The sequence below is a fragment of the Mustela nigripes genome, chromosome 12 (genome assembly GCF_022355385.1).
Source record: "Mustela nigripes isolate SB6536 chromosome 12, MUSNIG.SB6536, whole genome shotgun sequence".
NCBI classification, from domain to species: domain Eukaryota; kingdom Metazoa; phylum Chordata; class Mammalia; order Carnivora; family Mustelidae; genus Mustela; species Mustela nigripes.
This window is the reverse complement of record NC_081568.1, coordinates 129,838,771-129,864,568: the sequence shown is the minus strand read 5'-3', so window position 1 is coordinate 129,864,568 and position 25,798 is coordinate 129,838,771. Positions and strand designations below refer to the sequence as shown.

The 25,798-nt window shown below is 34.7% G+C and overlaps 1 protein-coding gene across 3 annotated transcripts in view; it reads right to left on the bottom strand.

Annotated features, from left to right (window-relative positions):
• The window catches only part of FER (FER tyrosine kinase), a 473,779-nt gene that overhangs the window by 152,075 nt on the left and 295,906 nt on the right, over window positions 1-25,798 (bottom strand). For all 3 annotated transcript variants that reach the window (XM_059418338.1, XM_059418340.1, XM_059418339.1), the window contains 3 exons: window positions 17,939-17,995; window positions 10,854-10,969; window positions 8,232-8,326 (listed from right to left, as the gene is read on the bottom strand). In XM_059418338.1, coding sequence (XP_059274321.1) covers window positions 8,232-8,326; window positions 10,854-10,969; window positions 17,939-17,995 — 268 coding nt within the window. The remainder of the gene's footprint in view (window positions 1-8,231; window positions 8,327-10,853; window positions 10,970-17,938; window positions 17,996-25,798) is intronic.

The following is a 25,798-nucleotide window of genomic DNA, read 5'->3' as shown; positions in this document are numbered from 1 at the left end:
TCCCCTTAGCAACCCTCAGTTTGTTTTGTGAGATTAAGAGTCACTTATGGTTTGTCTCCCTCCCAATCCCATCTTGTTTCATTGATTCTTCTCCTACCCACTTAAGCCCCCATGTTGCATCACCACTTCCTCATATCAGGGAGATCATATTTATTTTACTTATTTTTAAAGATTTTATTTATTTGAGAGAGAGAGAACATAAGTAGGGGTGGGGGAGAAGCAGACTCCCACTGAGCAGGGAGCCAGATGCTCAGTGCTCTGTGTTCCATCCCAGGACCCTGAGATCATGACCAGAGCAGACATTTACCCAACTCAGAAACCCAGAGCCCTCCATTTATTTATTTTGGAGAAAGAAGGGGAGAGAGAAAGAGCGCACACATGTGAACAGGGGGTGGGAGAGGAAGAGGGAGAAAGAATCTGGAGCACACACTGTGCTGAGTGCAGACCCTGAGACCACGCCCCGATCTGAAACCAAGAGTTTCAACCCCACAACTAAATTAAAAGAAATTTTGATGATGAAAATATTTCAACTGAGAGGTTAAACATATTTAGAAGACCAAAAAAAAAAAAAATCATGTTGTGATTTCTACATCAAAAATCTCTAGACCATATAAACTATAGGAGCTCAATTTTTTAAAAAAGATTTTATTTATTTATTTCAGAGAGAGACAGAAAGTGCATGAGCATGGGCAGGGGCAGGGAGGGGGTTGTGCAGAGAGAGAAGCAGAATCTTGTCCCAGGACCCTGAGATCATGACCTGAGCCGAATGTGACCACTTAACTGACTGAGCCCCCCAGGCACCCCTATGAACTCATTTTTTAAACATGTTATAGAGGGGAGATATATTTTGATGTTATCTAAAACCTGGTTAAAAAAAAAAAAACTTTAATAATTCTGAAAGTTTCAAATCCATAAGTCATTTTATAATGAAGATAAATTTGAAGACCCCTAAAGGGCAGGATCTGTGTGAGCTAAGGCATGCGCCAGATAATTTATTATTTGATTCCAGAAAGTTCTGAATTCAGAGAGAATACCAGATCAGAAAGAAGGGGGCAATTACAAGTCTTTAGTAAAAGGAGGTGGAGACGGACATTTTCTAGGGCTTACTAAAATTAATCTCCTATACTCAGTATCTGCAGAAACATTGTTACATTTAGAGGTTAAGGTGCTTCATCTTCTCTTTAGCCAGGAATTGGTGGCAGCCCTAATTTAACCACATATATGAAAATAAATGATAGCTGCCTGGACCATAAATATTAAGTTATGCTTGTCACTTTAAAACTTTCTCTCATAATTTCCTTCTATTTTTAAAAAAGATTTATTTATTTTTAGAGAGAAAGAGAGTGTGAGTGGGAGTGGCAGAGGGTGAGGAAGAGAATCCCAAGCAGACTCCTTGCTGAGCACGGAGCCCTATATAGGGCTGGAACTCATGACCCTGAGATCATGACCTGAGCCAAAATCAAGAGTCAGGCACTTAACTGACTGAGGAACCTAGGAGCCCCTCATTTCAATTTCTAAGTAATAAACATGTTTGTAAAATAAAATGGAGAGGATTTTTTTTAGCATATTAGAGCTTTTTGTTTTTGTTTTTAGTTTTTCCTAGTGCCATTTAGAATTGCCTTTTGTTTGATTTTACTTATCCAGCAACCTATGAGCAAGTAAGTAAATAAAGTATTTGTAATTCAAGAGACGATTCGAATGAAGACAGGATCATCTTGGAGTATTCACTTTAAACTTGAATCCTCAAATGCTTCTAATCTCTTTAAACATTACTCTGGTTCAAGTAGATTTCGGATTTATGATTTCAAAGGGCTCAGTTATCTGACGAGAACAGGAGCATATTACGTCTCTGCATAATACAGTTTTGAAATGGCATGCACATTAGACACTAAGCATTTATTAAATCTTGCTTTAACCTACCAGTTTTCTAAATCTTCCCTTCACAGCTTGATTCCCAGCAGAGAAAAAAGTAACTCAAACAAAAATTTTCCTGTTTACTGCAATAAGCTATTTACTTATCTGTGCACAAGGTTGAGAAATTATGGAAGAGGGATTAATGTATTTTCCCATAGGAGACCTTGCATAGACGGTTAGCTTAAATTTTCATTTGTATTTTCAATTCATGTAAGGATTACATATTTTGACCCACTTATAAATTGAATGACATAACAAAATAGAGTACTATTTTCTTACTTGCTATTTAACTCATGCTGACAAGCCACTTTCAGCTTCCTGAACTTAATTTAGCTTATTTGTAAATGAAGATAACAATACAGCCTGATAGAACAAATGAACTAATATTAAAGTGCTTTGACAACTATAAAATATTGTGTAAGAATGTATATTATACTACTTTTATATAAACGAAAATGAAAACTAGCTGGTTATTTCCTCATCACACCTTTCATAAAGAGAGGAAAAAATGGAAAGATACTATCTTGAAGTAGTCTGAGAACTGAGATTTCAAACTTAAGAAACATTTTCCTAACAACTAAAATAATACAGGTTAGTACTAAAATTCAGAGGTTATCTAATCTAATCACTTGAGTTTTACATAATAAGGAAAGATTCTTGAAAGCTAAATATAAAACATATCAACAGAACAGTCACACATGATGGTGGAAAGAGAAGAATTGAAAACTTACGTTATATTTCTCAATTTGTTCTCAATCATTGCTGGCTAGAACATCTAGGGTTAGTAGTAGAGTTAGGGGCAGGAGCAAGGGCAGGTTTAGAGTTTGGGTCAGTTTTGGCTAGATTATAGCAGAGATTTTAATCAATCACCTTTTTCTTTTATCCAACTGGAAAATAATAAAATTTATGATGACGAGAACACAAAGTGGTCATGTGTGAAGTGCTACACAATATAGAGAGATACAGAATGTGTATATATGTTTTTACATAAAGTCATAGTACATTACACCTTACAACAACCCTATTAATTTTACTTAACCGGCAAGAAAACCAAGGCATAGAAGAATTATGTCGGTTGAGCAAGGTCACACAACACTGCCTGGCTCTTGGGATTTTTTATTTTTTAAAAAGCCGTACTAAAGTTCAGTTTTTGTAAATAAAATTTGTCCAACTTAATGTACAACTCAATGAGTTTTGACAATTTTACAAGTGTGCACTGTCACCACAATCCAGCGGAGACATTTTCATCATGTCAAAAAAAACTCTCTCATACCAGTAACAGCTGGCCTTTAAATAACAGGGTTTAGAAGCATCCCACTGGAAAATCCACTATGGATTTCCCAAAAACTGCTAACAACCTACTATTGAGCAGAAGCCTTAATAATAATTGGTTGATTAAAATATTTTACGTGTTATATGTATCATATGCTGTAGTTTTACAATAAGGCTAGAGAAAAAACTTAAGATCATAAGAAAAATATGTTTACATACTATAAAAAATCTGCATAATAAATGGACGCACAAAGTACAAACCCAGGTTGTTCAAGAACTAAGTGTATAGTCAATCCCATGAGAACCCCCAGCCCTAAAAAACCATAAATCCCCTTTACTTATAGATGTCTTTCTGGGCATTTCATAGAAATGGAATCATAACAACATGCAGTCTCCCACATCGGACTTGTTTCAATTAGCATATGGTTTTAGAGGCTCCTGTATACAGCACTGTGTATTACCTCATTTCTCTGTATTGCCTAATAGTATCTTTTGTTGGGATAGACTACGTTGTAAATTGGTTTATCAGTTAATGGACATTTAGGTTATTTCTACTTTTCAGCTATTATAAATAATGCTGCTATGAACATCTGCATACAGTTCTACTGACAAATATTTTCAATTCTCTTGGGTAAATACCTAGGATCAAAACAGTTTACATGGAAAATTTATGTGTAACTTTTTGAGAAACTTTCTGACAAATAGCCAAAGTGGCTGTTATTTTACATTCCAGCAGTAATGTACGAGGAATTTGGTTTTCTTCACACTCTCACTAATACTTGCCAGAATTCAAGAGCTCCACCACTACCCTCTTTGGCCTCTTAGTGACCATGCATGTGTCACAGAATGTTGGACAGGAAAGAGGAAGGAGCTAAGTGAATACAGAAGTAAGGAAGACAAAGATCCTTACACTTTCAAAGACAACCACATTTATTCCAACTGATGAACCTATACTGACACATCAGTGCCCTCTAAGGTCCACAGTTTACATTATGATTCACTCTTGGTTTGTACATTCTATGAATTGGGACAAAAATAAATGGCATGTATTCACTGTTATATGTGGTAATTTCAGTATCTTAAACTCTCCTGTGTTCTGCCTGTTCAGCCCTATCTCCTCCATAACCCCTGGCAACCCATGAACTTTTAACTCCCTCTATGATTTTCCCTTTTCTAGAATGCCATCTGTTTGGAATCATACAGAATGTACATGGATATTCTCAGCAGCTTCACTTGTAGTTGCCCAACAACTCAAAAGTCTATTAACTGAATAGATAAATTGGTATATTCCTTTGAGGTAACTCTACTCAGCAATAAAAAGGAATGATCTATTGATACACATTACAAAATGGATGAATCTCAAAATTATGCTAAATAAAAGAAACCAGCAGAAAAAATATATAGACTATATGATTCCATTTATATTGAACTCTAGAAATACAAACTCACATAGAGTGAACAGAAGGCAAATCAGTGGTTGACTGGGACAGGAGTAAAGAAGGTATGCATAAGTTAATACAGAGATAATAAAGTATCATATATAAAATGTTATTATATCAAAGTGTTTTCCAAAAAGAATAAATGAAAAATTACACTGATTAAAAATTAGATATTTAAGGGGCTACTGGGTGGCTCAGTCAGTTAAATATCCGACTCTTGATTTCTGCTCAGGTCATGATCTCAGTGTTGTGAGATTGAGCGTTGGGCTCCACACTGATCCTGGAGCCTGCTTAAGATTTAAGATTCTCTCTCTCCCTCCTCCTCTCCCCTCCTCCCCCAACTCATGCATGCACACATTCTCTCGCTCTCAAAAAAAAAAAAAAAAAAAAAATTAAAATGAGATATTTGATAGCCATTTTCTCAAATAATGAAGCAAGCAACCACTGATGTGCCATCTGTTCACTCTTCTTTTTTTCTCATCTGGTTTCTTTCATTTAGCATAATTTTGAGATTCATCCATTTTGTAAAGTATATCAATAGTTCATTCCTTTTTATTGCTGAAAAAATTCAAGGGGGAAAAAACAAACCCTGGAAGTTTTTGTTGTCAGTGATAAAAATCTAAGCTTTCAAGTGAAAATTAAAGTTTTGGAAAATTAAAGTTTTGGACATGTATTTGTCATCATGAACTTGATAGCTTCTCATTACTTGTCTAATAAGACTATGATGACATTAAGAAATGTCATCTTTTGATGTTGTATAATGATTTAGGTCACTCTTTGAGGACCTGCATAACCTGGTCACCTGATATATCCCAAATGATGAAGCATGATGCTACAAAATCATACACAGATAAAAGATATATTCAATTCCAAGTTCATGGGGTGCCTGGGTGACTCAGTCAGTTAAGCAACTGTCCTCAACTCAGGTCATGATTCCAGGGTCCAGGGATAGAGCCCCACATCGAGATCCCTGCTCCCTCTCCCCCTGCTTATCCACACACAAACAAACACTCTCTCTCTTTCAAGAAAAATAATCTTTTAAAAAGTGCAAGTTCAACTAATGGAGTTAGCATATTAGAGTATGAAAAGTTCATCAAAGTGGTTTCAGATTCCATGCTGCAACTAATGCCTGAAAAAATTTAGCAAAATCTATTGTGCTAAGGCAGATTTTGAATATGGCCTCCCAAAAACGATCTACCTTAAGCCCTGGAACATGTGAACATGATTAGATATCACCTCCCTAATTATTTGTCATACGGCACAGGTGACCTAAAGATGGGAGACTGACCATGGGAGCTTAATCAAATCACATGAGATCTTTCAAAAAAGGATATTCTCTAGCTGGTAATAGAAGAGGAAGTTAAAATAAGAATACTTGAAAGATGTGACATGCTGGGTCTGAAGATGGAGACACCATGGGAAAAGGAAAAAAGGTGAGGTGGGAAATGCCTTCAGCTGACAGCAAGCAAAAAGAGAGAACCTTAGACCATTTCTCAGCTGCACGGAACAGAATTCTGCCACTAACCAATAGGAGGTTGGTAGTGAATTCCTCCAGTGACTCCAGAGAAGAACTTAGCCTGAAATCCTGATTTTTGGCTTTATGATATCCTGAGCAGATAACACAATCAAGATTGCCTATGTTTGTATTCTGCAGAACTATGAGGTAATAAATGGATATGGATTAAAGCTGTCGGGTTGTGATCATCTGCTACACAGCAAAAGAAAGCTAATACATTTACTATAAGTCAAAATGCACATTAACTTGCACCCAACAATCTCATTGCTAAAAATTTACCCTATATAGTTCAAAATGCTTCTTAATATCCAAATATATTAATTCAGCATCATTTGTAAAAAAACAAAACAAAACTATATATATAAACAGAAACAACCAAAGTATCCGTAACTAGAAGATTGATTAAAATTACACAAATCTATAAAATGGAATGCTCTGAAACTATTACAAAGAAAAGATAGAACTATATGGATGAATATGAAACAATGAAACTCTAAGTTATATTAATAAGAAAAAAGACCTGAAAAGTATTAGAGTATGTCTCTATAATTAAATTTAAAGAACGTGCATAAAAATCAGGTATTTGTATTAAATATTTTCTTTGAAACACACATACACACATAAACACACACACACAATTAGATAATAATTAACTTTGGAAAGGCTTAGATTACTGAGTGGTAAATTTTTACTTTTAATTTTCTTTCATTACATTTTCAGTTTTCTAATGTAGTTCATTATTCTCATTCCTTTAAAAATTATCAATACAGGTTATTAGTGTCAGGTAAACATTTCCCTGCCTCTCCTGCAAAGCTATCTTCTTTTGTTCAATTTGTACCTACTCTCTGGTATTTGTCATCCACCCTTCCTAAGACCAAAATCACCTCTCCTTACCAACTCTGCCCCACCTTTCAAATCTAAGTTTCTCAGTTACATCCCTTATTAACTGGGGACTTCATTTGCACTAATCTGACTATTTATATGTATATAGTATCATTTGGTTAAAACTATAGCTATTCAATTATTTTTTTTAAATTTTAGACTGTAATCTATCATATTTCATAAATACATTGAAAGCTACTTTAAGGGACGGATCATAAATAGCATAAGCCATGCAAACATACAATGTACCTAACAGTGCTACCTTGATGAGGATGCAGATGACGTTGATGATCCTAAATCCTGCAGGTACATAGTATTATTAAGAACTATATTGCAATAGCAAGCAAACCAATGGGATAAAAATGAGAGCAACTATCCTTAATAGAATACTTATGTGAGCAATATTTAATGAGCAATCTATAATATCAGGTTTATTTACTGTATATTTCTAGTTAGAAATATTTTTCATGTTCCTTTAAATTTCTTTTTAAATGACCAAATACTGGTTGAAACAAATCTTTGTCAATTACTAAACACTGTATATATTTTTACCAAAATCAAATTTTACCGCTAATTATATTTTCTACCAAAAGAGGATATACAGTGAAAGAAACTTAAAAATATACTCTATCAGTCAAAAGCTATCCTTGTTTGTTGGCAAAAATGGTTAACCATAAGACCTAGAGGTGGTCAAAGTGACCAAAAAGAAATACAAGACAAATTCCTCAAAAGATTACTTTTTCTTTGGTTTGCTTATGAAAGATAGTTCATAAAGGATTTAAAACACGATGGAATTTTATATACAGCCAAACAAGAGGATGTGTGGTATTGTACCTGGAAAATAATATACAATGAACAAAATGTAAGATAGTACTACCATTGTTATAAAGTCAAACCAAGTAGACTATTTTTATAAACAGCTTTTCTAACAAAAACATACATAACTAAATTCCATGTGTAATCCCACTGTAATAATATATCTCCTCTTAAAATATATATATATATCCTCCTCTTGGATGACATTTCTAGACAACAGCAAAGTAATATAGAGTATAAAAATATCAAGCATGTGTACAGCTCTCTGTCATCAGGAAAATGTTAAACAAAATTGCTGAGAACTTTACAAGGAGAAATAAAAAAGACCGAACATATAAAAATAATAAAACATGACATTAAAATGTCATCGAAGAAACTTCTAAAATCATTACCTGGAACCAATTCCATAATGATGTAGATAGGCTGTCTTTGTGTGCAAACGCCTATAAGTTTGACAATATTGGGATGATCGTATTGCTTGAGAATTCTGGATGAGAGAAGTGTAAAAAATAGTTATCATTTAAACACTAAAGCATTAAATCGTCATGAATAGTGTGCCCAAGTAGAATATACTTTACTCAACACAATTCTCTTTTAAAACTTCAGTATGAAGCCAAAGTACGATAAATGGTGGGATGTATACAAGTTTGGATAAATATTGACAAACTACAGGTACATGAGTCAATTCTCCTTAATCCAATTAAATTTTCATATAAAAAGTACTATTCACTCTGAATACTAACAACCATGCTAAGTATGAACAACTTACTTAGTCTCAAACATGTACAACTCCCTTCAAAGTATCTCGTTTTAGCCGCTACCACAAAAGCATAATTGACAAGTATTAATGGACCAGAAACTGTAAGCTGCTAGAGTTGCATCTTTTTGTTTTGTTCTGTTTTAGGACACACTTGATTGAAAATACCTAAATAAGAACTCAATTTGTATTGGTAAATGCTATAGACTAATCATCTCATTAAATTTTATAAAATATTATCTTGATGAACACAATCAATTTCAAAATGGTAAAAACTCAAAAGTTTTGAGGAAAGTGGCTAAAGATGAAAACTAGGTAAGTAACAGTTTCAATGTAGACTTCAGCTGAAGCAGAGGGGACTTTGCTTGGAGAAAGGCAAAATTTCATCAGAGGGCTATAAAAGTAGCACAGCTCATCCATGGCACTCCAAGCATAAGTTAAAAATAAATTATATTCCCTTATAGGCCTATTTATCCTGAATATTTGTTACCAAATTTTATTCAAGATTATCCTATTGAGATAGTTATAAATTCACTCATCTTTGAAAATGCAGTTTTCTTTCCTAAGAGAATGAAAAAAATAACCTTTGGGAGAAAGACAAACAGTTTATAAATGTTTTGTACAACTCCAACCAAAGGGGAGATAACTAAGAAAAATGCTTTAGATTGAAAATATATATTGATTTATAAGGGAAAAGATAGAGTGGGAAAAATTCTAGAGATAAGGAAATTATTGTCACCGACTTCGAGCTTACAACTTTTATGAGGAATTAAAAAGGAAGTCTTAGAATGTTTGACTTTAATCCAAAATGTCATTTCTTAGGTTGGAAACTGCTTAGTAAAGAAAGTCCACAAAATAGCCAGCCTGAACTCAATATTAAGTATCTAAATATATAGCTCTCTATGGTCTATTAAAGAAACTTGGGACTTCAAGGATACAACTCTCATTTTTTACCTAGAAATTCATAATTCCACTTTAGAAAATGGGCTTTTCCACTTTAGGAAGTTTAATACTTTATTTTGTAGTAAAACAATCACAAATTAGAGAGCATGAAAATTAACTTTTTCAAAATAACATAAGATATAATCTTGTACCTTAAGAAAGCCTATGAATACCTACAAAATGTTCATAGTTCTTTTGTGAATTTCTTTTGTGATAGCATACCTTTATCATAGCATATTTTTGACCTTCCAAAAATGTACCTTTAGAAAGTTTACAACTTGATTCTATGACAATATTTAATAAATGCATCCAACTAGGTTAATACATTGTTACCAATATTCATTTTTAGATAATGAATGGAGAAATGTACATCAAAATGCTCCAACCTATGCACTTAGTTCTCTGGTTACCATCATCTTGGTCGTCTGCATTTCTCTCCTCTCTCCCCTATGTAGGAACTTCAATTTTACACACTATGCCATGATAGAAACATATATCCACATGTGCGCGCACATACACGCACCTTTCCCTTTCTCCCTTTACAACACAAATCTCTGTGTAGTCTCTTTCATTCCCATCCATGTATCCATGCATCTCAGAATGAGTGTTCATCCTTACTCTGTCCAAAACATCTTGGATTTGTTTTGTGCTGTGTTGTATATATTGGCTTTTGTTTTGTGCTGTGTTGTATATACTGGCTTTTGCCACTAACAGAACAGTGTTAACCACACGCAATACAGTGATAGCAAGTTGGAACATTAAATTTTAGCCCATCATCCTAGAAGATTAGGAAAAAAACAATGTGCAGATTTTGGAACAAATGCCCAACAATGAGTTGAAGACGAAATCTGAAGTTCTCAGAAAAGAAAGGTAACAGCTCAGTAAAGACTATCAACTGAAAACGTCTAAGGAAGGTTAGATAGATATAATTATGTGTATCTAAATATATATACATAAATTATGTATTTGTATATAGAATACAGTAATATTTTTATTATAAAGACAACCATAACATTGCATATATACATGCTTATGTATATTTTTATGTGATAAAAGCAAAAAATATTGCAGTATACCAATATTGAAGAATACACTGTTTTTTAGCATCTGGTTCTTTTGGCTGTGATTGTGTAACTAATATATAGTCTAGTTCAAAAACAAACTTTTCGTTTCTACACTGATTAAGTGCTTCCTTATGAACATTCTAAAAGTGCTTACTTCTATTCAGTAAATCATAATTTAATTCCAAACTTTACATTTAATGTTATAGTATTAACTTATAAATACATGTTAAATATAACTTTTACAAACTCACTTGGCTTCTTGTAAAAATTTAATTTTCAGTTCCTGAGGAAGATCTTCTTTACATGTTTTAACAGCAACAGCAGTTTTATCCTTTAATATGCCCTTATATACTTCACCAAAATTTCCCTGAAAATACAAACACATTTACTGTTTAGGATATAAGACAGACACATCAATCTTTGCAAAATACAAGGAAAGCACATAATAATGAGTTTTGTATTCCAAGTATTCTGTTAGCTTTATTCAGAATCCTAAGTGGAGACAAAGACTGGAAATGTTGCTCTTTCCAACCCTCCAACTTTAAAAATAGTACTCAACCCACCCACCATTTGAGAGACTGAAGCTTGAGGAAAACCAAAAAAGAAAAAAGGGAAAAAAATTCTGAGAGACTTGGATAAAAGGAGAAACTCAAAGTGAAGCCATCCGAAGTATTTAAGTTTCATGTCTCGTAGTACTCATTACCCCCAAGCTCTAAATTTTTATTAGATTAAGAAGTTATCAATTAATGTTTCAAGATAAAGCAAAGACTCCATGAGGAGACTTGGTATGGATCCCTAAAGCTGAATATCAGTTGAAGAGTGTCAGGGAATAAGGGAGAGGCAACAGAACCAGGCAGATCAAGGACTGTCCATCTTAGAAAGGCACCGAGGAAGAGGAAGTGCTTACCCAAATGCCATGGTCACCCATGTTGAGTTTCTATCAAACGTATAAATCCCTAACCTCATGCTATGGCTCTAACCCACTTTGACTTAACATGCCTTATTTCAACTTTGGGGTCATTTGTTTTTTACTATTAATATAAAACCAAATACGACAAAGAAGATCTATAAACCTAATACAATAACTAGTTTTTAGTGTTCAAGTTTTTATGTGTGTTTATATATCTTTTACATAACTATAATCCTAATATGCAAGCCTTCTAATAAGCTTCAACACTATTGTTGAGCAAGAAGTAACTGAACTAGGACTCTGCTAGTTACTGGGTTTGAGTTTAGGAGTAATATAACTTTTTTTAAAAAAGATTTATTATTCTTATTATTATTTCATTTTTTTAGAGAGAGAGAAAGACAGAGAATGCATATGACCAGGGGGAGGGACAAAAGGAAGAGAATCTCAAGCGGATTCCTTGTGAAGTCCCCAGAACATTCCATGGGCCGAAATCAAGAGTCAGATACTGAACCAATTGAGCCACCCAGGAGCCCTGAGCAATTTAACTCTCAATCAACAGTTCAAGGTGTCCAAGTTTTATGTCATTATTAAATTTAAAATTACTAAAATATTTATTTCAATGTATATTTTTATAACTGTACATTTATTTACATCTAATTTCTGTCAGCAGAAACTTTTTAAAAATTTTTTAAATTCTAGTGTAGTTAACAGTGTTATGTTAGTTTTAGATATACAATGTAGTGCTTCAGAAATTCCACACATTACTTAGTACCCATAGCAATAAGTGTACTTTTTTTTTTTTAAGATTTTATTTCTTTATTTGTCAGAGAGAGAGAGAGAGAGAGCACAGGCAGGCAGAGTGGCAGCACACTGCGATGATGGCCTGAGTCAAAGGCAGCCACTTAACCAACTTAGTTAACTTACCAGGGGACCACCTATATCACCTATCCCCTTCTCACCTGCCTCTGGTAACCATCTGTTTGTGTTTTTACAGTTAAAAATCTGGGTTTTTTTGGGTTTGCCTTTTCTTTTTCCTTTGTTCATTTGGTTTATTAAATCCCACACGTGAGTGAAATCATATGGTATTTATCTTTCTCTGACTTGCTTAGCATTATACCCTCAGGATCCATCCATGTTGTTGCAAATGGCAAGATTTCTTTTTTTTATGGCTGAATAATATTCCATTGTATATATTTATCACATCTTCTTTATCCATTCATTAATCAATAGACACTTGGGTGGCCTCCATATCTTGGCTATTATAAATAATGCTGCTACAACATTGGGGTGCGTGTATCCCTTTCAATTATTATTTTTGTATTCTTTGGGTAATACCAAGTAATGCGATTGCTGGATTGGAAGTTAGTTCTATTTCGGAATTCATTCATTCTGAATTCATGGTCCACCATCATCAATATTTTATTGTCATTGTATTCTTTGGCGATTCTCTTCACATTTTTGTTCTCACAAACTTGGCTCTCACCTGAGCAGTGAAATGGTGGCTGAGCTTCCTTTTGCCTTCTGAACTTAAGTTGTGATTCCCCTTTCACTTTCCCTTCTCCCACTGGCCTGGAGATGATAATAGAGTATTCAACTAGCTCCTTGTCAAACCATTTTCCGTCCTGCATTCCCAAAACCAAGCTCTGAAACCTTATAATTTCATTATATATCCACTGCCCCTTACCGTAGCTAACACTACTGATTTGAAAGTATCTTCTTTTGTTTATTAACAATTTAACCCCTAGGACACAGTATTCAGGGTTACTCTTGTCTTAATTCCTGTCCATTTCAATAGACACTTAAAGTACCTTCCAATACTTCAAACCCTCAGGGTCCTCTGAACATCATTTCTCCAGTAATCTTATACTCCAACCTATTTTTTCTAGGATGATGCCTTAAACTTTGCCACTGCCAGGGCACCTGGGTGGCTCAGTGAAGTGTCTGACTCTTGGTTTCAGCTCAGGTCATGGTATTGATCTTTTGAGATAAAGCCCTCAATTGGTCTCCATGCCTCTGTGCTGGACATGGAGCCTGCTTAAGATTCTCTCTCTCCCTCTGCCCCTTCCCCCGCTCTAAATAAAAACAAAAGAGAACAACTTTGCCACCGCCAATAATGTAACTCCCCTGTAGTACCCATTTTATTCATCCCATCTTCTAGCTGGCTTCTACTTTTGTAGCTTACTTCCTTTAGTATCCAGACTCCAAAAATCCTTTAACTACTCAGGAACTTCCAAATCTTTAGCTCTTACTGCTTTCATTATTCAACACCCCCTTAACGTCCTTAAATTCTATAGTCAGCAATTGCTGATATACATTCTGCTTACTGTACATTTCTCAACTTCACTGTTGATCTTCATCTATTAAACTCCCTTGTCAAATCTACAATCCTGATTAAACTCAACACTCTGCCTACTCTGCACCTATGCAGCTAAATGTGGCTGAAGAAAATCCACACCCCACTGACTGGTTTCACTTTAAATTCATGAGGACAACCCTCTAGAGGGCTCTTAATGTTGCTCCAGCAATTCTCATCTCTCCTACTAAAACAGTCTGTTTTTCACTAGCTTATTCCCAACTGCAAACCATCATGCTGTTGTGTCTCTCAGGGTAAAAAGCAACACAATTCATTCTCTTGAAACTACCACCACATATCTATGCTTCCTTTTGCAACAAAGCCTGAACGAGTTTCGTTCTTGCTATCTCTAATTCCTCCCCATCCATTCTCTCTTCATCTATTAATCTGGCTTTCTGGAATGATTTTTTCTAAATCATTCCCAGGAAACTGCTCAGCTGAGTCACCAGTGGCCATCTCCTTACTAAAGTCTATAGTGAATTCCCAGTCATCATCTCATTTGACCTATTAGCAGAATCTAACAGCATTGATTACTCTGTTTTCCTTGATATACTCTCTTCTTTTGGCTTCCAAGATATCTTATCTTCTGGGTTTTTTTTTTTTTTTTAACCTTTGTAATTGATTTCTCTTTCTTAGCCTCTTTTGGTGACTGCATCTCTTGTCTGAAGCCTATTATAATAGTGACCAGGGTTCAGTCTCCATCCCCTCTTCTGATAGAGACCTACTCCATTACTGAGCTCAACTGGTCATATGGCTTTAAATGCCATCGATATATGGTATATATCCAAAGTAATGTCATTCAACCATGAAAAAGCAGGACATCCTGCCATTTGCAATACCACAGATAAAAGTTGAGCACATTATGATAAATCACATAAAGAAAGACAAATACTATATATACTATCACATTTATGAAATCCAAAAAAGCCACACTCATAAAAACAGAGAGTAAAATGGAGGTTACAAAGAATGGGGAAGGGGGGAAGATAGGACTGATACTGTCTAAGGGTACTAACTGAACTTTTAAGAAGTAAGCACTAGAAATCTAATGCACAAGATAGTGAATACAAATACTATTATATTATAAGCAAACTTGCTAAGAGGCTACAACTTTTCAGCCGCCAAAAAAACAAAAACAAAAACAAAAACATAATGTGCTAGAGACGCTAAATACCACTACAATGGCCTATCAATTTAGTATACTGTGCACCTTAAATGTACACATTATATATCAAATACATTCCAATTAAAAATCTTAACATCTATATATAACTATCAAACATATATGCTACAACTGCAAATTTGTACTTTTGATCCAGACCACTTTTTTAAACTCCAGACTTGAGAGCCAGCTATCTTCCCAGACTCTCCATTTGACAAACAGACAAAACTTAATACATCCAAAACCTAACTCCTAAATTTATTCCCCCCAAACTTACTGCACCTACACTGACCTCCCCTTCTCTCATGCCCCGCATGGAATTCATTAGGATATTTAGTTGGTTCAACATCAAAAACAACCAGAACTCACAAGTTTCTACCACCATCCCTGCTACCACCCTGATTTGGCAACTACCATCTATTAGTTTGGTAAGGGCAAGTGCCTCCTAAACTTCCAACTTGTCAGCCTGTACTCAACATAACAGCCACAGTGATCTTTTTACTAAGTAAGATCATGCTACCCCTCCACTCAAAGTCATCCACTAACTCATCTTCTCATACATAATCAAAGCCAAAGCAATTATAATGGCCTGCAGGGTTCTACATGATTTACACCCTCACTGCTTCACCCACTTCCTGTCCTGTCACCTTCCTGCCTGCTTACTGAACTCACTTACAGCCAAACTGTCTGCCTCGCTTTTCAAAGAAAATTCGCATTGCTTACTCCATTTTCCTAGAACCCTCTTTCTCAGATGTCCTCATGGCTAAAACCCTTCCAACTTTTTATACAAAAGTAAACAATTATAATAAAGCACACCCAGATCTCTCTATTAAAAATTGCAACCCTGGCCAACAGCACTCTCAATCTCCCTGTATTTTTTACAGGGCTTAGCATCCTCTAATATAAAATTTAGCTATTTATTGTTTATAATTTCTCCGTCTTCCCCTGCTAGATAAAATATAAGCTCCAACAGGGCAAAGATATTTGTCTCCTTTATAGGCTGATGTATCCTGAGTGTCTAGAAGAGAGCCTAGCACAAAGGAGACATTCCATAAATATTTCAGGAGTGAATAAAATATTTCTTGAATACCAACCATATATCAAGTACAGTCTAATTACATATTGCTGGATAAAAAAGTTAAAAGTTCCTACCTCAATCTTCTATAACTACACAATTCCAAAGTCTGACAGTATAGAAACCATGACTAATTCTTTTTTCCTTATGCACTCTCAAGGAGTATGCTGTAAATATTTATTAAGAATAGGTAGTGAAAAGATTAAATCATAAATCAGTTTATACTCAAAAATATTAGCTGAAACTAAGCTAATACAGTGTCTTTAAAGTTGCAGTCTTATTAAAATGATTAAATTTATTTAAAATGACCTCATGCTACTGCCTTGTCACTGAGAAAATATTATTCTTCAAAATAACTTTAGTAAGAATCTAGAGATTAAAATCCTTCCTAATGTACCATATCTCACATATTAAACTAAACATAAAAATAATTGAAATATTTCTCTTTAACTGAAAATAGTTTTTCTTGGCATTTAAAAAAGCAGTGTTCCTCAACATATTCTATTTGAGTGATTCATTTTATAATTTTTAGTTGTATTTTCATGGAAATTTAATTTATTTGTAATAATTTTGGGTCCAATTACTTCTCCTGAGTTACTGACCTAAAGTAATGGAAAGAAGGAACACTTCCTTAAGAATGATGACTGCAATGCAAATGAAATAAACACATAAGCTACTGCTTTTAGCTTGAAATTCTTTATAATTTACTTACTAAGTATTAGCAGTCAATTAAAACTGCTTTCCAATAGCAATTTAATGCTCCCATATGGAAAGGATATTTTAAAATAATATGAAAATCCTACAAAATGGATTATTTTAACAGGGATTTGCTTTATCAATATATATCAGAGATTTAAAAAAGGGGGTGTAAGAAAAAATTTGTCAATTCATCAAGTTGACATTTGAATAAAAAATTAATAATCATCTCTTTACATAAAATGCTGAGCCTTTAGTATTCATCACTCAAAAAGCATGAGTAATAGTTTTCTCTCAATATCTGTATCTTATACTATTTTTCACACTGCACCTATGAAACTATACTCAATTCAAACTTTCAAACAGAAACATCAATGAAGTCATTGACAAAGACGTTAATATTTACCTACTGGGACTCAATCATGAATCAGCAATTAATAATTTGCAAATAGTCCATTTGATTAATGATCAAATGTCTACTATTATTATTCAACATAATATACATTCATATGGCCTATTTGTTGGAATAAACTTCAAACTAGACTGGAAGAAAAAGGGACTTTTGTCACATACAAATTGCCTTCTCTGACCACTACCAGACCTACCTATAACATGAATCTTTATATTGAAACCTGTCTTCTCACATAGTTGTTAGATGAAATAATGCATCTAGTGCTGTTAGATACTGTGAACTATACACAATCCTGAAATATCAGAGAGTAGCATATGCCACTTTTTCTGAGCTATCCTGTATAACCAGAAACAAATGGAGTAGGACTATTAGGTGTTTAAACTTCTATTACCTTATAGTCTCTTTCCCATCTCCAATTACTAGTTTTGGTTTTATCACACTATAATAAACTCATACGGTTTAAGTCCTTCCAGAGGAAAACAGACATATACTATTTTAAAAAGCCAAGAATCATCCTTAAACTTTTCACAGATTTTTACCCATATGTTTCATTGAACACTGCAGTATTTGTAGCAGATGTGGTATTGTGTCCTCCTGGCTTCATGTGGGAATGTGCCTTGCTGTGTGCTAGAATGCAAGAAAGGCTCTGGAGAAAACTAAGAAATCCGTAGCATGCACAGTCACTATAAAGACTTTTGGTTATTTAGTTCATTTGACCACGTACGTACCTTGCCCAGTAATTCTCCCAATGTGACATCTTCATGATTGAGAACCCATTTCTTATCCTAGGGCAAAGAAAGAGAACAATAGTTTTAGCCCAAGAAAGAGTGCATTTCTCTTGAGTGTAAGATCCGTTTGAGGCAGTGGGCAAGAGAATTAAGGGGTATTTCATTCAGACCATTAAATCAACAGCATTCTCACAAGTTGTGACTTCAAGAGGTTATGAAACGGGTTTAAGAAATGTTACTAAAAAAAAAAAGGGGGGGTACCTGGGGGGCTCAGTGGGTTAGGCCACTGCCTTCGGCTCAGGTCATGATCTCAGGGTCCTAGGATCGAGTCCCGCATCAGGCTCTCTGCTCAGCAGGAAGCCTGCTTCCTCCTCTCTCTCTCTCTCTCTATGCCTGCCTCTCTGCCTACTTGTGATCTCTCTCTGTCAGATAAATAAATAAAATCTTAAAAAAAAAAAGAAATGTTACTAAACAAGAGGATTTTAAAATCGACATTACTGCTAACTTCTATCAGAAATCTCAGCCTTCAAAATGGTAGTATCCTTGTAACTAGAACATAGCACGCATTTTCCTCCCACCATAAAATTTGGCTATCCTTTACTTCATCATTTCATAACAGTTGTGTCCTAAGTTCATGAGAGAATATCACTGTACAGTGCAAAATGTCCAATTCCCACTTGAGCATCTAAGATAACATTACTAAGAGCTAATCTTCCACATGTAAACTGGTCACAAGTTATAGGTGTCTATGACACTCACTACATGCAGTTTCCTCACCTTTCCCAACTACATTCTTGTAGTATAATAAAGCAACAAGTATCAACTACAATATCACTAGGATACACAAGATTAGTAATACAAACATGCCATTATAAAAGAATATCCTATTATCTCAAGAACTAACTACTACATAGGACTACTTTATCATCTAAAAAATCTCAACTAGGAAACTACACAATAACATAAGGTTAAAAGAGGACATGATTTTTTTTTTAAAAGAAAACAGAAAAGTAATGAAGGAAGAAAGAAGGAGAGAGGAAGAAATGAAAGAAAGAAGGAAAGGAAAAACATGGGCAGGGAGAAGAGAGAAGAAAAAAAGTTCTGTGATAATAGATTTCTATATATAAATATTTCTATATATATATTTCTATATATAAACTTATTTTCTATAAATAAGTTTATTTTTTTATTAAATGTTAAAGTGTAGCATTCCCCCATTATACAGACTGGAATCTAATATGATCTATGGAATGACTTACAACAATTAATCACGTATCTTCAAGTAAAAATATACCCTAAGTTTAGTTTAAAAATATTCTGGACAGGGCGCCTGGGTGGCTCAGTGGTTAAGCCGCTGCCTTCGGCTCGGGTCATGATCTCAGGGTCCTGGGATCGAGTCCCACATCGGGCTCTCTGCTCAGCAGGGAGCCTGCTTCCTCCTCTCTCTCTCTCTCTCTGCCTGCCTCTCTGCCTACTTGTGATTTCTCTCTGTCAAATAAATAAATAAAATCTTTAAAAAAAAAATATTCTGGACAGCCATTTGAAGCACTTTACCTTCTGGAACACTGTAAAACATATATGACTGCCACCCTCTACTAGGTCAACAAAGAGAACCACACTGACTTTTTTCAATAATATTTTACATGTACAGTCTTTCAATCTAAATACAGAGCTAGAGTTAAAAATGACCTGGAGACCAGGAGAATAGTTTCTTTTCTTTTCTTTTCTTTTCTTTTCTTTTTTTTAAGATTTTATTTATTTATTTGTCAGAGATCAGAAGTAGGCAGAGAGGCAGGCAGAGAAAGAGAGGGAAGCAGGCTCCCCGCTGAGCAGAGAGCCCAATGCAGGGCTCAATCCCAGGACCCTGGGATCATGACCTGAACTGAAGGAAGAGGCTTTACCCCACTAAGCCACCCAGGCACTCCGGAGAAATGAATAGCTTCTTGACCAAGAGAGTAAGCAAAGATTTTTAGGACACAAAAAGCACTAACTATAGAGAAGAAACAACTGTAATTCATCAAAATTATAGACATGTTTTCTTCCAAAGGCCATCATTTGATAAATGAAACAGCAAACTACATCTGGGAAAACATTTTTGCATTACATCTATCTAACAAATAACTGTGTGTAGAGGATTCATACCTCAGGAAAAAGTTGAGAAACAACTGAATTTTAAGAAATTGGTTACAAATAATCTACAATAGCCAAATTATGTAAATCGCCCCAGTGTCCACAGGCTGATAAATGGATAAATAAGATAAACAAATGAACAAATAAATAAATAAGTGCTCTATTAATAAATGTTTATGTGATATATCTCAGACACAGACAAACACACAAACACACACACACTCTGGAATATTATTCACCATAAGAAAGAATAATCTCTTGCTATTTGTAACAACATGGATGGAGCTTGAGAGTACCATGCTAAGCATCATAAGTCAGAGAAAGACAAATACCATATGACTGCACTCATCTGTGGGATTTAAGAAACAAAAGAAACAAGTAAAGGGAAAAGTAAGAGACAAATCAAGTAACAGTCTCTTAACTATAGAGAACAAACTGATGGCTACCAGTGTGGAGATGGGTAGAAGGATGGGTGAAATAGGTGATGGGGATTAAGGAGTGCACGCGTGATGAGCACTGTGTGTTATATGTAAGTCCTGAATCACTAAACTGTATACCTGCAATTAATATTACACTGTATGTTACCTGGAATTTAAATAAAAACTTCAAAAAATAAGTTGGATAAAAAATTTGAAAGAGGATGGACAAATAGTAAGTACATCAAAATATGTTTGATAATATTAGTCAGTGACATACAACTATAAACCACAATAAGGTGCCAATATGAAATACGAATAATTAAAAAGATAACAGAATATGAAAGAATACGAAAATTAAGAAGATGAACAGCATCAGGAGATTGTGAGGGTAGGGAGCAACTGGAGTACTCATACACCGTTGGTAAGGACATAAAATGGTACAGCATTTTGGAAGACAATTTGGCAGCGGCTTACGAAGCTCAACATACACATCAAGATGAGAATCGAGAAACAAATTTTGGTGTAGTCAGGCAATTAGTTATTATTCACCAATAAATAGGAATTTATTCCAAATACATAAAACAGAGCATTTGCACAATATTTGGCCAAGCTACTACAGCCAAAGAAACATTATACACAGGCAGACATAATGAGTTGCTTTATATAAATTGTTAGAAGTGGACTACATATCTGTAATGCTATAAACAGAGCAGTGGTTGCCTGAGGCAAAGATTGGAGAAGATGGACAGCCACGAAGTAATTCTGAGGGGAGGGGTTTAGGGAAATATTCAGTTTATTGGTATTTCAATGAACTAAACATTTAAAACCTATATGTTTTGCTATATGTAAAGTATTTCCATTAGGCTGATTTTTAAAAATGAGAAATGTAAAAAAGGACAAATTGCAAAAATGCTACCCTTCATTTGAGTAGCATTTCTTGGTTTAATTTCCACACCACATATTTTACCAAAAGTACACTACCAAAAGAATGCAGTCTGTCAGGCAGAAGAGTTTATTATTTTAAATTGCAAAACTGATTTGTTGAAAACTTTTCATTTCAAAGAGTGGTAAGGAGGATCCCACCAACAATCCCCCTGCAAAACATTAAAAAACCTGGATAAAATTTAAAAACAAAAGCAAAAAAAGCCCCAAACTGTTATTCAAGAGGACTGAAAAGCTAGGGAAATAGTAAGAACTGGGAACCTAAATTTAGGTTAAGAAAAGACCAAAAGTTAAAAAAAAAAAAAAAAAATTGTGGGCAAGACGGCAGAGGAGTAAGAGACCAAAATATCATCAGATCCCAGGAGTTCAGCTAGATAGTTATCAAAGCCATATCCACACCCTGTCTCTAATAGTAAAACTTACAAGTCTTAGGGACTAAGAGAAAATCTTGAAAGCAGCTTGGGAAAAGAAGTCTATAACATACAATGGTAGAAATACTAGATTGGCAGCAAATTTATCCAAGGAGACCTGGCAGGCCAGAAAGAACTATCATGATATAATCAGAATACTAAATGAGAATTGGTAGCCAAGAATACTATATCCGGTAGGCTGTCATTGAAAATAGAAGAAGAGATAAAAAGCTTTCAGGACAAACAAAAATTAAAAGAATTTGCAGGGGCGCCTGGGTGGCTCAGTGGGTTAAAGCCTCTACCTTCAGCTCAGGTCATGATCCCAGGCCCTGCATAGGGCTCTCTGCTCAGTGGGGAGCCTGCTTACCCCTTCCTTCTCTCTCTGCCTGCTTCTCTGCCTACTTGTGATCTCTGTCTGTCAAATAAATAAATAAAATCTTAAAAAAAAAAAAAAAGAATTTGCAAACACCAAACCAGCCCTACAGGAAATATTGAAAGGGGTCCTCTAAGCAAAGAGAGAGCCTAAAAGTAACAGACCAGAAAGGAACAGAGACAATATACAGTAACGGTCACCTTATAGACTATACACTGGCACTAAATTCATATCTTTCAATAGTTACCCTGAATGTAAATAGGCTAAATACCCCAATCAAAAGACATAGGGTATCAAGAATGGATAAAAAATAAGATCCATCAATATGCTGTCTATAAGAAATTCATTTTAGAATCAAAGGCATCTCCAGATTTAAAGTGAGGGTGTGGAAAACAACTTACCATGCTAATGGACATCAAAAGAAAGCTGAGGTGGCAATCCTTATATCAGATAGATTAGATTTTAAGCCAAAGACTATAATAAGAGATGAGGAAGGACACTATATCATACTTAAGGGGTCTGTCCAATAAGATCTAACAATTTTAAATATCTATGAGCCTAACATGGGAGCAGCCAATTATATAAACCAATTAACAACAAAATAAAAGAAACACATCAACAATAATACAATAACAGTAGGGGACTTAACCATGCCACTTACTGAAATGGAAAGATCATCCGAACAAAAGATCAACAAGGAAATAAAGGCTGTAAATAACACACTGGAGCAGATGGACATCAAAGGTATATTCAGAACATTCCATCCTAAAGCAACAGAATACACATTCTTCTCTAGTGCACATGGAACATTCTCCAGAACAGATCACATCCTGAGTCACAAATCAGGTCTCAACCCAGTCAAAAGACTGGGACATTACCTGCATATTTTCAGAGCAAAATGCTCTGAAACTAGAACTCAATCACAAGAGGAAAGTTGGAAAGAACCGAAATACATGAAGGCTAAAGAGCATCCTACTAAAGAATGAATGGGTCAACCAGGAAATTAAAGAAGAACTGAAAAAATTCATGGAGACAAATGAAAATGAAAACACAACTGTTCAAAATCATTGAGACACAGCAAGGGCAGTCCTGAAAGTATATAGTGATACAAGCCTTTCTCAAGAAACAAGAAAGGTCTCAAGTATACAACTTAACCCTACACCTAAAGGAGCTGAAGAAAGAAAAGCAAAGAAAGGCTAAACCCAGCAAGAGAAGATAAATAAAACAGATCAGTGGAACTAGGGCTGATTCTTTAAAAGAATTAAAAAGATTGATAAACCCTTTCCCAGACTTATCAAGAAGAAAAGAGAAAGGACCCAAATTAATAAAATCATGAAGGAAAGAGGAGAGATCACAACCAACAATAAAGAAATACAATTATAAGAACATATTATGAGCAATTATACAACAGAAAACTTGACAATCTGGAAGAAATGGATGCATTCCTAGAGACATATAAACTACCAAAACTGAACTAGGAAGAAATAAAAACCTGAATAGACCCATAACCAGTAAGGAGACTGAAGCAGTCATCAAAAATCTCCCAGCAAACAAGAGGTCAGGGCCAGACGGCTTCCCAGGGAAATTCTACCAAACATTTAAAGAAGAATTAATACCTCTTCTCCTAAAACTGTTCCAAAAAATAGAAATGGAAGGAAAACTTCGAAACTCATTTGATGAGGCCAGCATTATCTTGATCCTAAAATCTGAAAAAGACTCCATCAATAAAGGGGGATATCCTTGATGAACAAAATTCTTGATGAACATGGATGCAAAAATTCTCACCAAAATACTAGCCAATAGGATCCAACAGTACATTGAAAGGATTATTCACCCTGACTAACTGGGATTTATTCCAGAGCTGTAAAATCAAAAATCGGAACAAAATATAAAATGGTAGTCATAAATCCAAACACACCAATAATTATGTTTGATATAAATTATCTAAATATACCATTTAAAAGACAATTTTTTTTAAAAGAATCTTAAAAAGGAGACAACTATATGCTTTCTTAAGAAACTCACCATAACTTTAATGATACAGGTATCTCAAAAGGATAGGAATAGATATAAAATGCAAACATAAATCATAAGAAAGCTAGAACACCTAGTAGTGTCAGAGGAAAATCATGTAATGATAAAATGGATAGAGGAAAATCATGTAATGATAAAATGTCAATTCACTGAGAAAATGTCATTGTCCTAAAAGTCTATGCTTCAACCACCAATACTTCAAAATGAAGGACATGGACAGAATTGCAAGAATAATTTCACAATTATAGTTGGGGATATTAAAACTCCTCTCTCAGTAATAGACAGTAGAGAGAAAAGCAGCATGGGTATAAAATAACTGAATAATACTACCAACCAAGGGGATCAAATTGTTATTTATAGTGAAACTTTAATTTATAATAAAGCAGAAGAATAAACTCTGCAAATGCGTAAGGAAAATACACCAAGCTAAGTCATATCATAAACCTGGATCACAGACCAAACCTTAAGAAATGTAAAAGAAATGAGGTCATACAAGTTATGTTCTTTGACAACAAAATTTAACAGAAATCCGTAACAAAGTTGTTTCCAAGTACTTGGAAATTAAATAGGACACATTTTAAAATGATTCATGGGTGAAAGAAAAAGTCTTAAGCAATTCTAATTTACAGCTAGGTAAGCTAAACTAATTAGATGACTTGGGTAAGCTTAACAAATTTAGTTTACAGAATGTTCAGTTTACATTTGGGTTCCTTATCTTATGTTGGTTAATATTTGGTGTGAGTATTGTTTGTATTGACCTCACCCTGAACCTCTTATGTTCTATTCTGGAATATATAGCTGTGCATCAACTATCTCTAGTTTAAGATTTATGACACAATATGCCTCTGGAATTCATCCTCATTATTAAGAAAGGAGATGTTTTATCTCTGGGAAGAACCAATGCACTCTAGCAGTAATATCCATAGTATCCATATTCTTTAAGTTTAATATTATTAAAATAAAATAGCTTTCAATTTTTTTTTCCACAAAATCCAACAGAATGCACTTTTATCTATTTCTAAACAGCTGATTTAAGACGTACCATATACGAAGTAAAAATTACAATGACAATGATTGTTAGGAAAGTATTTCAATGTCTCATTAAAAATCTTTGAAGGGGGGCACCTGGGTGGCTCAGTAGGTTAAAGCCTCTGCCTTCAGCTCAGGTCATGATCCCAGGTCCTGCCATGGAGCCCTGCATGACGCTCTCTGCTCAATGGGAAGCCTGCTTCCCCCCTCCCTCTCTGGCTGCCTCTCTGCCTGCTTGTAATCTCTATCAAATAAATAAATAAAATCTTAAAAAAAAAATCTTTCAAGGGTAATACTTTTTAAACATTGAATTGTTTAAATACTCAAGACAGGGGGTTGACGGTCAAGATGGCGGAGAAGTAGCAAGCTGAGACTGCTTCAGCTAGCCGGAGATCAGCTAGATAGCTTATCTAAAGATTGCAAACACCTGAAAATCCATCGGCAGATCGAAGAGAAGAAGAACAGCAATTCTGGAAACAGAAAAACAACCACTTTCTGAAAGGTAGGACCGGCGGAGAAGTGA